The sequence below is a fragment of the Lycorma delicatula genome, chromosome 8 (assembly GCF_047948215.1).
Source record: "Lycorma delicatula isolate Av1 chromosome 8, ASM4794821v1, whole genome shotgun sequence".
Taxonomy (NCBI): Eukaryota; Metazoa; Arthropoda; class Insecta; order Hemiptera; family Fulgoridae; genus Lycorma; species Lycorma delicatula.
In genome coordinates, this window is record NC_134462.1 from 22628970 (window position 1) to 22643645 (window position 14676).

Below are 14676 nucleotides of genomic sequence, written 5' to 3' on the forward strand. Positions count from 1 at the left end.
CCAGGGTATAAATGGAAACAAAAATGCAAAATGTACAAGAGCAAACCCCATCATAGATGGCACTATATTACAATGTTGCAACCTACATAAGGGATACTGTAAGAAATAATTGGCAATAAAAATGGGAAACCCAAAACATTTAGTTGTGAAGCCCAAGGTTAATTGAACTTTTATTATAATGACCTCAGTTGATAGGAACATGTGGCTCTAATGCAGCTTTGCACAGGGTAAACCGGCTTTGGAGTTTTGGTGACTTTTTTGGCTGTGAAAAAAGTCACCATATAAACCATGATTGGTTATTCATAATTTGTTAAGCAAACCTATGATTTTTAAGGAATTTTATTAACGATTTCACAGACTCTTTGAGTTATACTGCAGGTTAAGGGGTAATGTTTGAATGCAATTGGGACTGACTGTGAAGTACATAGTAGGGATGGCAGTTTTCGAACATGTTTGACTGTTAATACGGTGTTGAACATTTGACATCAAAGGTATTATTCTCCTTTCAGTAAGTACTAACATAATATTCATGTACCCTATGGAAAGCTGCATTAACTGAGTTCATCTATAATAAAAGTTGAATTAACTTTAAACTTGACAACTACAAGTTTTGTATTTTCCATTCATACTGTCAATTGTTAACATCCCTTATATAATGCTTCGGATCATCAGGTTGCAACATTACAACACAATATCATCTATGATGGGTTTTGCTCTTGTACATTTTGCAGTTTCGTTTCTATTTATATCCTAGGATCCAGGTGATAACAAGATTGGCAACTGGGTTATTTTTTTCAAAAAAGATAGTATCAAATAATTTCCTTAATAATAATATATTACAGAAACAATAAAAACATTTCATTACCTTAAGTTGCTGTTTATTTTCCTCTGGAACACTATTCTGTTGAAAGAATTCATTCAATACAGGTGGAAAACACTGAAGAGTATGATTAGCCCAAGAGTGAGGTGTATTTTGCATTATGGTATTTAATAAATCTTTACACCATGAACCAGATACTGAATCCATACCAGTACCAGTAACATGCATAGATCTAGCCAAAGTTAAAACAAGTGCACGATTTAATTCTTCACTTTCGGCTGAAACAAGTGTCTTTGGTTCATTAAGAAATCTTGACAACTGGGGTTGTACTTCAGCACTACCCAGACCTGTTATTAATCGAAGTGCGGTACTCTCAACACTATAATAATAAAACAATAAATTAATATTCTTTCTTTTTTTTTGTAAATTATCATTAATTAAGCAAAAGACTTACAGGCAAATAAAAATATTAGCAATAAAATTGTTCAGTTTAATAAAAATAATAAATTTCACATTAATTTAAACCAACATTTACCTATTACAATAAACTATTTATCTATTTCTAAACAGTAATGTGAAAATTCATAGGCTGAAGCCAAATTTGTTTTCTTGACACTTAAGACTTTATTATACCTTACAAAGAGATAGTCTTACCATCAAATAGAACAAAACCATACAAGAATAAAAGAATACAATATAAAAAAATAAAAGAACACAATACAAAAACAGATTTAACAACAAAGGTAGCCATAATACAAGGTATGGTTTAATAAATCATTGACCTACATCTATCTGTTTAAAATAACAAGGGAGTTTATTGTTGCCCTTTTGGAGGGCGGTAGGAGAAGGGATCCTTACTTTGAATCCAAAATGACAGCTTCTAACTTTCCATCATTTTGGAGTAAACTTGATTTAAAGAAGTTAAAATTTTTGGAGTGGTTCAAGAAGCTTATTTGTACAGTCTCTTATATCTTCACTCACAAAAGTAGCCAAAAGGCAAGAGTTCCAGTTTCATAATCAAGAGGTTTTGGATTTGAGTGGCTGTGCTGTAAATAAAATGTTTTGTTCATTTTCGTGTTTTTCAAAATACTTCATAATGTAGCAAAAACATTTATTAAATAAAAATTCACCTGCATTAGTGTACATGTAAAAAAAGATTAAGTTAAAAAGTACATAGACTCAAATTAGAGACCTCTCGATTATTAGACTGGAATGCTTGCCATTCAGCTATTGTTACTGCTGAACTGTGAATATACAAATGAGCTACTTGAACCATTTAAAAATCTCTAAATAGAGTTTACTCCAAAATGAAGCAAGTAGGAAGCTGCTGTTTTGGATTTAAAGAAGAAAACCACATCCTACTATTCAACAAAAACACATCAATAAACTAACTCCACTGTTGCCTGGCCTTGTTAGCTTTAAACTGTTTATGTGATGAAGTTATGGGATCCAAACTCTCATTATGCCTATTGAATTTCTTCGAAATCTTGTTTGTTATGGCATTATTTACTTTTAATATAGATATAATTATTAAAAATAATTTTTAAAGTTTTGTTCATTTTTATAATATAAAATAATTCATGGATGTGACAAAAGCTTTTATTAAATATTTACTTGTTTTATAAACATAGCACATCACAATATTTAAAATACATCTGAATCAGTGTAATGTAATAAATTCTATTGTTTTTATCACTAGGAAAAACAAGGATATTTACAACACAGAAGAGATATTTTGTTATATAATTATACAAAATTAATCAAGTACGGGAAACTGTGCACAAATGCTGATAATTTACTTATTTACTGATGTATAAATATTTACAGAATGTTAATAAAGTGAAACAAAAGGTTTTCAACAGTTAAAAATAAAAAAAAAAACAAGAAACTTAGCAAATGCTCTTATCTCCAAATGATCTATTTTTCAGTATGACTATCACTCGATTGGCACCTGAGTGTACTACAGTCAGGTTCTAGAATACAACCTAAGTAATGTCTCATAAAAAAAAAACAAATCATTTTGAGATGGAAGCATTTAGTAAAGTGTTTTTAATGTTTCATTCTTGAACAATTAATTAAGAGGTGACCACTTTTGACGCTAGAAGTAAAAAATATTAAATCGCATATCTTCGTTCACTATGAAGAATGTCCATGGCAAAACTGTAACTGTGTGGTTTATCATCAAATTTAATTGCATGCACCAACTGAATTTTTGTATGCATGAAGTTTTTCATCCCAGTGTAGATGCTTCACAATTGTTGATTGTGGTATTCGCTGTTCTAAACTCGCGTGACAATTGATTTACTTGGGCTTCTCCACAATTTCCTTGAAGGTGGGAGGCCAGCACCTTTTTTATGTACAACACTTCCTGTATCCTTATACTGCTGTTATCAATGTTTAATAGTCTTTATTAGGAGGATCACGAACATACTTTAAACAAAAACATCTAAAAACACTTAACAGATTCACTTTCATGAAACTATAATATGCACATTCCTTTCTCCTGCATGGTAGCCATTATCCAACTGACAATCTCCTTGTTGTTAATCATGCTGGCATGTATACAAAGGACATTAATAACTCCATAACTATACTAATGTTCGAAATCTATTTGTGCTAGATTGTTTATTAATTTATTAGATGTTAATTTTTTATTAACCACTAAAATGTGCTAAATAATTTGTGTTTACACCTAAATACATTATTAATAATTCTTACAGAATTCTACAAAAAAAAAAAAACTGTGATACTATAGTAAATTAAAGAAAATTATTATTTAATGAGATTGGACAAATGTAGGAAAAATCAGAGAAGGCATTGAGTTTTTAGGACTATCAAAAATAACTGGTAAAATCAAGCAGTTTCACAATACTTACAACAAATATAATTAAAGATGTAAATAGTAATATAAGTATACCAATTAACCATACAAAAATGTTACATTTAATGGACAGGTGGTACTGCTACTTGTACTTTTATTTTTCATTATTTCCTAATTGTTTTAATAATTGATTTACAATAGGAATTCACTATAAAAAAGTAAAATATACATTATTTATTTGAAGAATTTCTCTGAACAAATTTTTTTAAATAAAATTTTAAAATGCTTTAGATGAATTCATAAATTATATTTATGATATATGACAATACACACTTATTTAAATAAAATTAAGATAATTCTGATTTTTTACTTAACTGTAAGTGATATTAAGAAGAACAATTTATGCATATTAATATAATGTTCATCTTTTATCTTGGTATGTATAATAGTTAAAAGTAGTACAGGTGGCAGCACCTCTTTTTTTGCTTAACTTGATTTATTAAATTAGAACTGGGATTAGAATATCTCATTTACATAAAATTCGCTCATTATTTTTTTGTAAGTAACTCATTTTTAAAAAATGGAAATTAAGACTACAAATGAATACACAAATTAATACTATATAAAAAGTTATGTAATAAATTACCAAAGATGAAGCTGTGTCTGGTTAGTTTGAGGAACAGCAGCCAGCGTGTGAAGATTAGATAAGAACTGTACACGATAATGTGGTTGTATATGGTGCATTCTATAGCTGAACATTTCTAGCAATGTGTAAAGTATACCACATGCCTGTGATTTGAATACTGAAGGTAGTAATTGACCTTTAAATAGTGCAAATGAATAGTAATTTATTACAAATATAAATTGAAAATTAACTTACACTTATACTTACAAAACGCTAATTTTTCAAACCTTTTTATAATCTACAGTATCTCATATATTGTTTAAAAATATTACATACTATATTAATTATATTGCATATTTAAAAAAATTGCATAAAAAAAAACCTTTATGAATCATGAGACCTTGCCGTTGGTGAGGGGGCTTGAGTGCTCAGGGATACAGAGTAGCTAGACCGAAGGTGCAACCATATCAGAGAGGTATCTGTTGAGAGCCAGACTAAGGAATGATTCCTGAAAGAGGGCAGCAGCTCTTTCAGTAGTTGTTAGGGGCATGAGTCACAATGACTTAAACAGCCATATCAACATCGCTCAGTCCTCTGAGTACTGCGCAGCTGAGAGCAATGGAAAACTACAGCTGTTTTTTTTTTCCAAGAAAATGTGGCTCTCTGCATTTTCACATAGCAATAATGGAGGCGCCTTCCTTGGTAAAATATTCCGGAGGTAAAATAGTCCCCCATTCGGATCTCCGGGTGGGGACTACTAAGGAAGGGGTCACCAGAAGATTGAAAAATAACATTCTGCGAGTCGGAGCGTGGAATGTTAGAAGCTTAAAAAAGGTTGGTAGGCTAGAAAATTTAAAAAGGGAAATGGATGGGATGAATGTGGATATAGTAGGAATTAGTGAGGTTCGGTGGGAAGAGGAAGGCGACTTTTGGTCGGGTAATTTTAGAGTAATTAATTCAGCGTCAAATAATAGGCAGGCAAGAGTAGGTTTCGTGATGAACAAGAAGATAGGGAGGAGAGTGGAGTATTTCAGGACGCATAGCAATAGAATCATTGTAATAAGGATAAAATCAAAACCGACAACCGACAACGATTGTTAACGTCTATATGCCTACAAGCGCCCATGATGATGATGAGGTAGTGTGTGTATATGAAGAGATTAATGAAGCAATTAAACACGTAAAAGGAGATGAAAATTTAATAATAGTTGGAGATTGGAATGCAAGCATTGGAAAAGGCAAGGAAGGAAATATAGTGGGTGAATACGGGCTGGGCAAAAGGAATGAAAGAGGGGACCGACTTATAGAGTTTTGCACGAAGTATAATTTAGTAATTGCCAACACCCAATTTAAAAATCATAATAGAAGAATATACACTTGGAAAAAGCCAGGCGATACTGCAAGGTATCAGATAGATTATATCATGGTTAAGCAAAGATTTAGAAATCAACTCGTTGACTGCAAAACTTACCCTGGAGCAGACATTGATAGCGACCATAATTTGGTGATAATGAAATGTAGATTGGGGTTTAAAAACCTGAAGAAAAGGTGGCAGATGAATCGGTGGAATTTAGAGAAGCTTGAGGAAGAGGAGGTAAAGAAGATTTTAGAGGAGGACATCGCAAGAGGTCTGAGTAAAAAAGATAAGGTAGAAAATGTAGAACAAAAATGGTAGAATGCTAAAAAGGAAATTCTTAAAGAAAAATTAATTAAATTAATAAAGAGAACTGCTAGAAAACCTCGGGTTTCAGACGATATATTGCAGCTGATGGATGAACGTAGGAAATATAAGAATGCTAGTGATGAAGAAAGTAAAAGGAACTATCGGCAATTAAGAAATGCTATAAACAGGAAGTGCAAACTGGCGAAAGAAGAGTGGATTAAGGAAAAGTGTTCAGAAGTGGAAAGGGAAATGAACATGGTAAAATAGACGGAGCATACAGGAAAGTTAAGGAAAATTTTGGGGTACATAAATTAAAATCTAATAATGTGTTAAACAAAGATGGTACACCAATATATAATACGAAAGATAAAGTCGATAGATGGGTGGAATATATTGAAGAGTTATAAGGAGGAAATGAATTAGAAAATGGTGTTATAGAGGAAGAAGAGGAAGTTGAGGAGGATGAAATGGGAGAAACAATACTGAGATCTGAATTTAAGAGAGCATTAAAAGATTTAAATGGCAGAAAGGCTCCTGGAATAGACGGAATACCTGTAGAATTACTGCGCAGTGCAGGTGAGGAAGCGATTGATAGATTATACAAACTGGTGTGTAATATTTATGAAAAAGGGGAATTTCCGTCAGACTTCAAAAAAAGTGTTATAGTCATGATACCAAAGAAAGCAGGGGCAGATAAATGTGAAGAATACAGAACAATTAGTTTTACTAGTCATGCTTCAAAAATCTTAACTAGAATTCTATACAGAAGAATTGAGAGGAGAGTGGAAGAAGTGTTAGGAGAAGACCAATTTGGTTTCAGGAAAAGTATAGGGACAAGGGAAGCAATTTTAGGCAAATGAATCAAACCAGTCAAATGACTGAAGATAAAAAAAAAAAATTTAGAAAAAAAACCAGTTCAAGATAGTATGTAAAAATATCCTTGTTATGAAAATATTTTCATAACCCTAACTGCATCATCAACCAGATAAAAATAAATACGAGGTTTAATAAAAAAAATATGCAGAATTTAAAAATTTCTCTGACTGTATAAGTCGAATTGTCACAATTTTTTTTTGTTGTGTTGGTAACTTGTCCTTAATGTATGTTTATACTGGTAGCCATATTGGATGCTTAGTTTATTGTTGGCTGTTGAAAAGGTTACATGTGTTTTAATATGGTTGGTGATTTTTAACTTGTGTAAAAAATGGAATATGGAATTTGTATTTTGCTTTAAGAATGGAATAAAGTGCAGCACAGCATTGGAAACATTGTATGTTGCTTTTGGTGAATCTTCTATGAATAAAACAAGTACTTACAAGTAGCACAAATGTTTTCAAGAGGGCCGTGAAGATGCTGAGCCCCCTGGGCATCCCTGCACATCAACATCCAAAGACAAGGTTGAAAAAATGAAGAAATGATTATGGACAATCGCCAAATCACTATCAGAGAGTTAATAAGGACTATTACTTAGAAGTTCTATGCAGTTTGTATGAAAAAATATCACGAAAATGCCTGGGTGGTGAAACAATTCATGACAATTGCACCACGATAATGCACCTGCTCACACTACTGCTTGTTCGTAAATTTTTGGCTGAAAACAACACCATTATGATGCCTCAGCCTACGTATTTACTGAAAATGGCCCTCTGTGACTTCTTTCTAGTCCCAAAGCTGAAAAGAATCATGAAAGATGACATTTTACCAACATTGAAGAGATAAAGAATCATCGCTAAAGGAGCTAAATGCCATGCTGGAAATTGTGTTCTAGAGGTGCTTTGAAGATTGGAAAAAGTGCTGGCACAAATGTATTGTAACTGAAAAGGAGTACTTTGAAGGTGAAAAAAATCAATATTGATGAATAAATAAAACTTCTTTGAGAAAAACTAAAATTCAGCATATTTTTTTATCAAACCTCATATAAATATAAACTGGATAAAATAATATATTATATATTTCTAAACAAACTCGTATTAACGCTATCATTAGAGTGGGTATAAACATACTCTGACAATTAGCAAGCTATGACCATTTTTTGAATGATCCTACTTAGGGTACGATAAATCATACTACTTACACGTCTGGCATTTTTTTCTTTTTTGTCAATAAGCTTTCATTCTTTCTTAGCTTTTTTTTTTTGTTCTTCTATTCTGGAATTTTGTTCACATTTAATTTCCCCTGAAGCTTGGTTCTTCATTTTTTAATATTTTCCTTAGTTTGTTTCTGTCTAATGGTTTCTTTTGTTAAGTTTAGTTCTGCTAGATCTTGAACCAGTTGCTCTTAGTTTTTCTAATATTAAGGAATTCAAAGACTTGTTTTGGTTAGGTGTTTCAAGAAAATGATTTCTTACTGTATGTGTCCAGATAACTGGAATGCTATTTTCATCTTGTATGTTCTAGATTCAAATGAAATTTATTTAAAAAAGAAAAGCTCTGCGTTAAAGAGGTGTGCATTCTAAGAAATATAACATTTTAAATAATAATTGTGTTATAATTTAACAACTAGTGATTAGCCAATAGTTAATTGTAAAATCGAAATCATATTTTATTTGTGAAGACCATATGCACAATAGCATCATCTTGTAGACTCTTCACGAAGCTAAATGTTTTTGTATTCCATGACCTATATTTACAAGTATTAATAACATGTAAATAAGTTAGGGAACTTTATATTTTTATATATTTAAACAATTAAGAATTAATATTTTGTAATTTTAACAATAAACTAACACTAAAAATTATATTATGATAGATTTATTAATAATTTAAATTTAATTTACTTATAAATCCTTTGATTCCAAGCGACTCAATTTCAGTATAAACAAGCAATCGGCTATATGTTTCAACCAACGCTGGTGCTAAGGCCATATTCGACTTTGATTGTGCAAGTTTAATCATATGTGTCACAATGCTATGAATTAAACTCATTTTAGAATGAACCTGAGAAAAAGAATGCATATAAAAATTAATTTAAAATTAAATGTACGAACATATAGTATTAAATAAAAAATACATATAGTAGTAATTACATAAATAGTATAGTATATACATAGTAGTAATACATATAATATTAAAATTCTTAAAAAAATCAAATAAAAATGTCAAATTACCACTTAATTTATTTGAAAAATATATATTAGAATCTTTGAATCATCATTACTATCACCATTAGTGAAATAGTTCTAAACTGTATAAATACTCATAATTTCTCTAATATGAGATATAAATCCATTTAATTATTGATTATATATAAAGAAGAAATTGGTGGAAGGAATCACCAATTATGTATTATTTTAATAAACTGCCTCTTATTAATTAGAAAAGGGTATAAGACGAATGAACTTGAATTAAGTCATTTCACATTAATGAATATTTAAGTGACTGTATTGGATGATATTATTTTAGTCTAAGTTTTTATATTTTTCTTATATTATTTTTGTATTTGTAGACCTGACTGTTTACAGATGCCTTGGCATCTCTGCAGAGTAATGTTGATACAATGTCTCTGTACATGTTACTAAATAACAGGCATTAAAAAAATAAAATTTTACTATTTGGGCAGCAAGTCCCTTTACACACTGCAATAATCCAGATTTTCTTTTCTTCCCATACCTAGGAGGGTGGACCAGCTAATGCACTGCACAACCTCAGAGGTTGCCTTTGCCTCTAACCTACCGAGACCCCGTAGGGAACGGCAGAGCCGGACCCCACGGGAGATGTTTGTTCATCCAGTAAGGCCAGGACTGGGTCTTTTACATGCCTGCCTCTAACTGTAACCCCTCCCTAGGGAGGGATCCAGCTGATCTCAGTATTTTTTTTATTACCCATGAACTCAAGGGGTCACCAGTCAGTCATCAAGTAGTCCACCTCAGTGAACTACCCTTCCATACAGAGCTGCCCCTGTAAGACCCTACCTCCAGGTTACCCCGTTTCACTCAGCAGTGTCTCGTTCCTTAGTCTTTATAATATTCATGACTAAGGTTGCTATGGTGTTCCATTCACGATGTCCCTTTAACATGTGTTGTACACTATTATCCGGTGTCAGTCCTTGAATGGCCCATGTGTGCCTCAGTTCGTCCCGCTGGTGACACAAGTGTATCACCGTGTATCGTATGTTTACAGAGACTAAGCCGGGAAAAGAACATTTCACTAGGTTTAGCCCTCACTGCAATGAGGAGAATGCTGAAATGTTATCTGCATCAAATGTAAGTTTTTAATAAAAAAACCTTTTTTTTATTAAAAACTTACCTATTAGAAAAATCAACATTTAATGTTGATTTTCTAATAGGGTTCACTACTGTCAGTGTTTCAAGAACTTCGTAAGAAGCAACATTGGTATTTTAGATCAAGTGTTTTTCATAAATGAAGGGAGGTTTCAACTTCCCTTAATAGTTAGAAATACCAGATCTAGAAACCTGAAAACCTGCACATTTTCTTTGAATCTCTCCTACACCCAAAAAAACTACACAAAAAATAGGCATATGTTGTTAGTTTCAAGGCAAGAAATAATAGGACCTTTGTTTTAAAAAAAAAACTGTGGATGCTACCATCTACCAAAAAATCATCCAACAGTTCATAGCTTAATTACAAGAGGATGAGCGTGACTGCTAGTTGCAACAGGTTAGCACCACATGCTGTAGAGCTCACTCCACTATGGAGATGCTACAGGATTTTTTCAGTGGAAGAACCATTTCTCCTGATGTGACTAGTTCAGACTTCTAAAAAGAAATTGTTTGTAGGAGCAATTCACACAACCTGCAGAAATTGAAGACAAACATTATCAATGCCATTCAGGAAACAGACAGGGTACACCTAACAAGAGTTGCCAAGAACATGGTCAAATATGTTGACAAGTGCATAGAAAAGGATGGACAACATTTTCAGCACCTGTAAATTATTTAGTTTGCCAATAAACTATTATTAATAAGCTAAACTAAGTGATGGGGCTTCTTTTAAGATGAACATCTTGTATAGTTATGTTTTTTCATTTCATTCATAAAATGTTATATTGCAACTTTTAGTCTGTGAGGGTTTGGTTTTAAGTTGTTCATCTGATATAATGCCATCTCTTAAAGGCTCCCTCAGAAAATAAGAAAGAGTTTTTAAGTTAAAAAAAAAAAAAATGGGATGTCAGATCGTTGTTTGGCACCATAATGTATGAATCATATAGGACTTACATTTAGAAAATTAAATATGTGCAAGTTTTTTTAAAAAGAACATCGCTTATTCTTTAAAAAGTAATAATATCCAGCTCTACCAAATTGGACATCAACATTTTTTTTAAGTACTAAAAACAATATTTTGGCTTATGAGATTAAATATTATGCTTTCGTTATCATTTTTAGTAAATTACCAAAACTTTAAAAAAAAACTTTCAAGTGATAAAAAATACACTATTAAAATAATATAAAACATGAATATAAATAGTTTTCTCAATAAAGTGTGTATGTATATATTCGCTTATTTTCCACAATTTATTTTACATTGCAGTCATTAAAAAATTTATAGAAAGAACATAGATAAAATTAAAGTTACAGATCATTCAATGCATCCACCTTGGGAGAAACTGAAATGGCTTAGAATTTAGAATAAAAATTACTGATCAGTATTTAGTAGAACACAGTTACAGTGACCAATTATTTACAACTGAAAGAAAAATACTATCCAGAAATTTACTTTTCAGAAAAATATTTACAAAAAAATATTCAAAGGGATGCATAAGTAATTTTAAATACATGTAAGTATTATGAGTAAATAAGGTTATATAATTACAGTCAATGAATCCAATATAGACATTGATAATGGTGTTGTAGGTCCATTAGCAAGTGCAGCATTATTAGGTAAAGAAGGTACTGGTGCTTGCTGGGGACCTTTTTGAGCGCCTAATATTGTTTCAACAAGTGCTGCCATAGGACGAGAAAATAACTCTTGATTAGTTGAATAAGCATTACAAAGCAACGCTATCCTATAATCAGAACCCATCGATAGACTGGTATTGCTCACAAGATGTTGTAAAAACCTGCAATTAAATAAGACATAAATAAAAAGACCATATTTCTTTTGTTACATCAAGATTACAAATTTATGAGAGCTACTCCAAAACTGGCCTCCAATTGGTTACTGAAAACAGCCAGAAGCAACATGCTCAGTTATCATCAATCTTTCTATTATCTGTTTACACTGATGGCCCATCTTCCATCAATTTTGTTCAGTGCTTGCATTGTTACTCTCACCAACTGTAAAGAACATGGTGTGTAATAACCAGAACACATCAACAGAAGGTTTTGCTTTGCTGACATTCATTGATAATAATTTTATTTACTTCTGTAATAAAATTACACGTGATGGTATTGTGAGATAGGTACTTGAAATTTGCAAAGCATTATCTTTCTCAACAAGAAAAAAAATTACTTAAAGATGGAAGAAAGCACTAATAAAAAAAAATGATGCTACAGTATTTAGAGATCATCATGGAAGCTAACCAACAAATTTATGGAATAGTGACCACAATGTCATAAGTTTATTATGAAACACACTACAGAGATCAATCTAAAACCAATGGTACAGAATGCTATAAACAGTATTGTTCTTCTGAACAACAATGTATAGCCTGCCATTCCATAGGTTGTACAGTTGACTAGTTCAAATAGGAGATATCTGGCATGCAGCCTGAACTTAAGACCCAAGCAATTACCAACTATTGTTAAGCATCACCATCTCTTCATCAAGATAAAAGTGTAAGTGGATATTATTACATTAAAGGAGCCTTTTTCATCCTTTCAGTATTTGCGACCAAATTTTCAATCATAATTTTCACTGCCCCCCTCCATACAATAATAATCTATTTTGAGTATATTTTGACACTAAAGCTTCACTATGACCTTAATTACAAAAACCTTACAAATTGCCAAGAATAAGTAAATTTATTTATATTTGGCAACACCGATCCACTGCATTGACAAAACCAGAATTGATGCCTCTCTGTTGCTCTCTATCTTATGTCAACCATATCGGATATTCTCATGGCTTTAGCTTCGCGAGAAGTTCCAATTTGTTACAAACATTCTAGAACGTCTGTGCGATTTTCTGTGCAAATATGTATAAATGCTGCACTTCGTTCAATTCCAGCCAGTCTCAGTCAAGTAAATGAAGAAGAAAGGCCGCTGTGTGTCATTTACTCAACAATTTTGGCAGCAGACAGCATGAAACTTAATAAACTTAAATGACATTTGGAAATGCTTCATAGTGAGTACGTTAACAAACTCCAAGAATTCTTTGAATTAAAATTAAAATCATATGAAAAGCAAACATAATTTTTAAAAAAGACTTTTTAATTAATTTTTTTTCTTCAAGAAGTTTCAAGATGGGTTATTTGTGATGGAATTGAGCTACTTGGTTGACATATTGGAGAAATTAAATAACTTGAATCTTCAACGCCAAGGAGCAAATACATATGTTGGATACAACTAATAAAGTTAATTAATGCTTTTTGTAGAAAACTGGAATTGTGGAGCAGAAATTTAATACAAAAAACTTAAAAAGTTTGCAAATATGTTAAGACTTACAAGCTGAAGAACACGTGAAAGCTGTTTTGTAACCATTGAAAATCATTTAGCCATGCTGGCAAAGAATTTTAAAAAGTATTTTCTTGCTGATGACAATTAAGTAGCAAGTTATGAATGGATTATGGATCCATTTCAAAAAACAACTCCCAAAGAGGTCTCAACTGCTGAAGAAAAAATCTTCATCGACTTCATGGCAAGTGGCGAAATCAAAAGAAAATTTAGTAAAAAATCACTCTTTGAATTTTGGGCAACGGTGGATGATGAGTTTTTGCACTGAAAACAATTTCGTATACATTAGCATTTTCAACATCCTATTGTTGCGAAACCAGATTTTCTGCAGTGGCTGCTTTGAAGACAAAATATGGATCTCAACTAAATATAGAAAAAGAACTCAGACTGTCTATTTCTAATGTTAGTATATATATATATATATATATATATATATATATATATGATTATAAAGATTAAATGAAATATAAACCACCAAAACACAGTAAATCTATAAGTTAAATTTACTACATTAATTAAGAATCGATTTTCACAGGATCCCACATCTTCAGTTATTAAATTCTATAATTATATGAAAACATATTTATTTAAAATTTTGTTAATTTGTTGAAATTGTTTTCTTTTTTGAAAATTTTGAAATTTATTATGGACAAATAAGTAAATTTTTTTGTCTAGTTCTGGAATGATGTAAAGCAATTCTGACAAATTAACAGAATTATAAATAAATATGTTGTAATGTAATTATAAAATTTCATATCAATTGAAGATGAAGGGTTCTGCAAAAATCAATTCTTGGAATTACTATGGTAAGTTTACCTAATCACTTACTGTGTTTAGTGGTTGTTTATATTTCATTTAATATTAAACTGCAATAGCAATTAATTGGTATTTGAATTTAAAAAAATACACAAACACACACTACTGACAAAGAAAGTAATAGCCATTTGAAAAGAATTTCCACTATTATAAGCTCTTTTATTTATTCAGAATTTTGGTTCTGCATGAAGTGTGTATTATAAAACACATGCTGTGATAAAATTTTTATTTACTGAAGGTGAAAAACTGGCCGACATTCATATGCAGATTATAAAACAATATGGTAGAAAGTGGATTAACCATGCACATTTTTATAATTAGATTGAACACATTAAATCAGGCAGAACAAATTTCACCAATT

The 14676-nt window shown here is 31.3% G+C and overlaps 1 protein-coding gene across 1 annotated transcript in view; it reads right to left on the minus strand.

Annotated features, from left to right (window-relative positions):
- MED23 (mediator complex subunit 23) overlaps positions 1–14676 on the minus strand; it is an 80865-nt gene that overhangs the window by 37193 nt on the left and 28996 nt on the right. The window contains exons 9-12 of the mRNA XM_075372844.1: positions 11698–11944; positions 8706–8865; positions 4288–4462; positions 866–1199 (exon numbers count right to left, since the gene is read on the minus strand). Of these exons, the coding sequence (XP_075228959.1) occupies positions 866–1199; positions 4288–4462; positions 8706–8865; positions 11698–11944 (916 nt within the window). The remainder of the gene's footprint in view (positions 1–865; positions 1200–4287; positions 4463–8705; positions 8866–11697; positions 11945–14676) is intronic.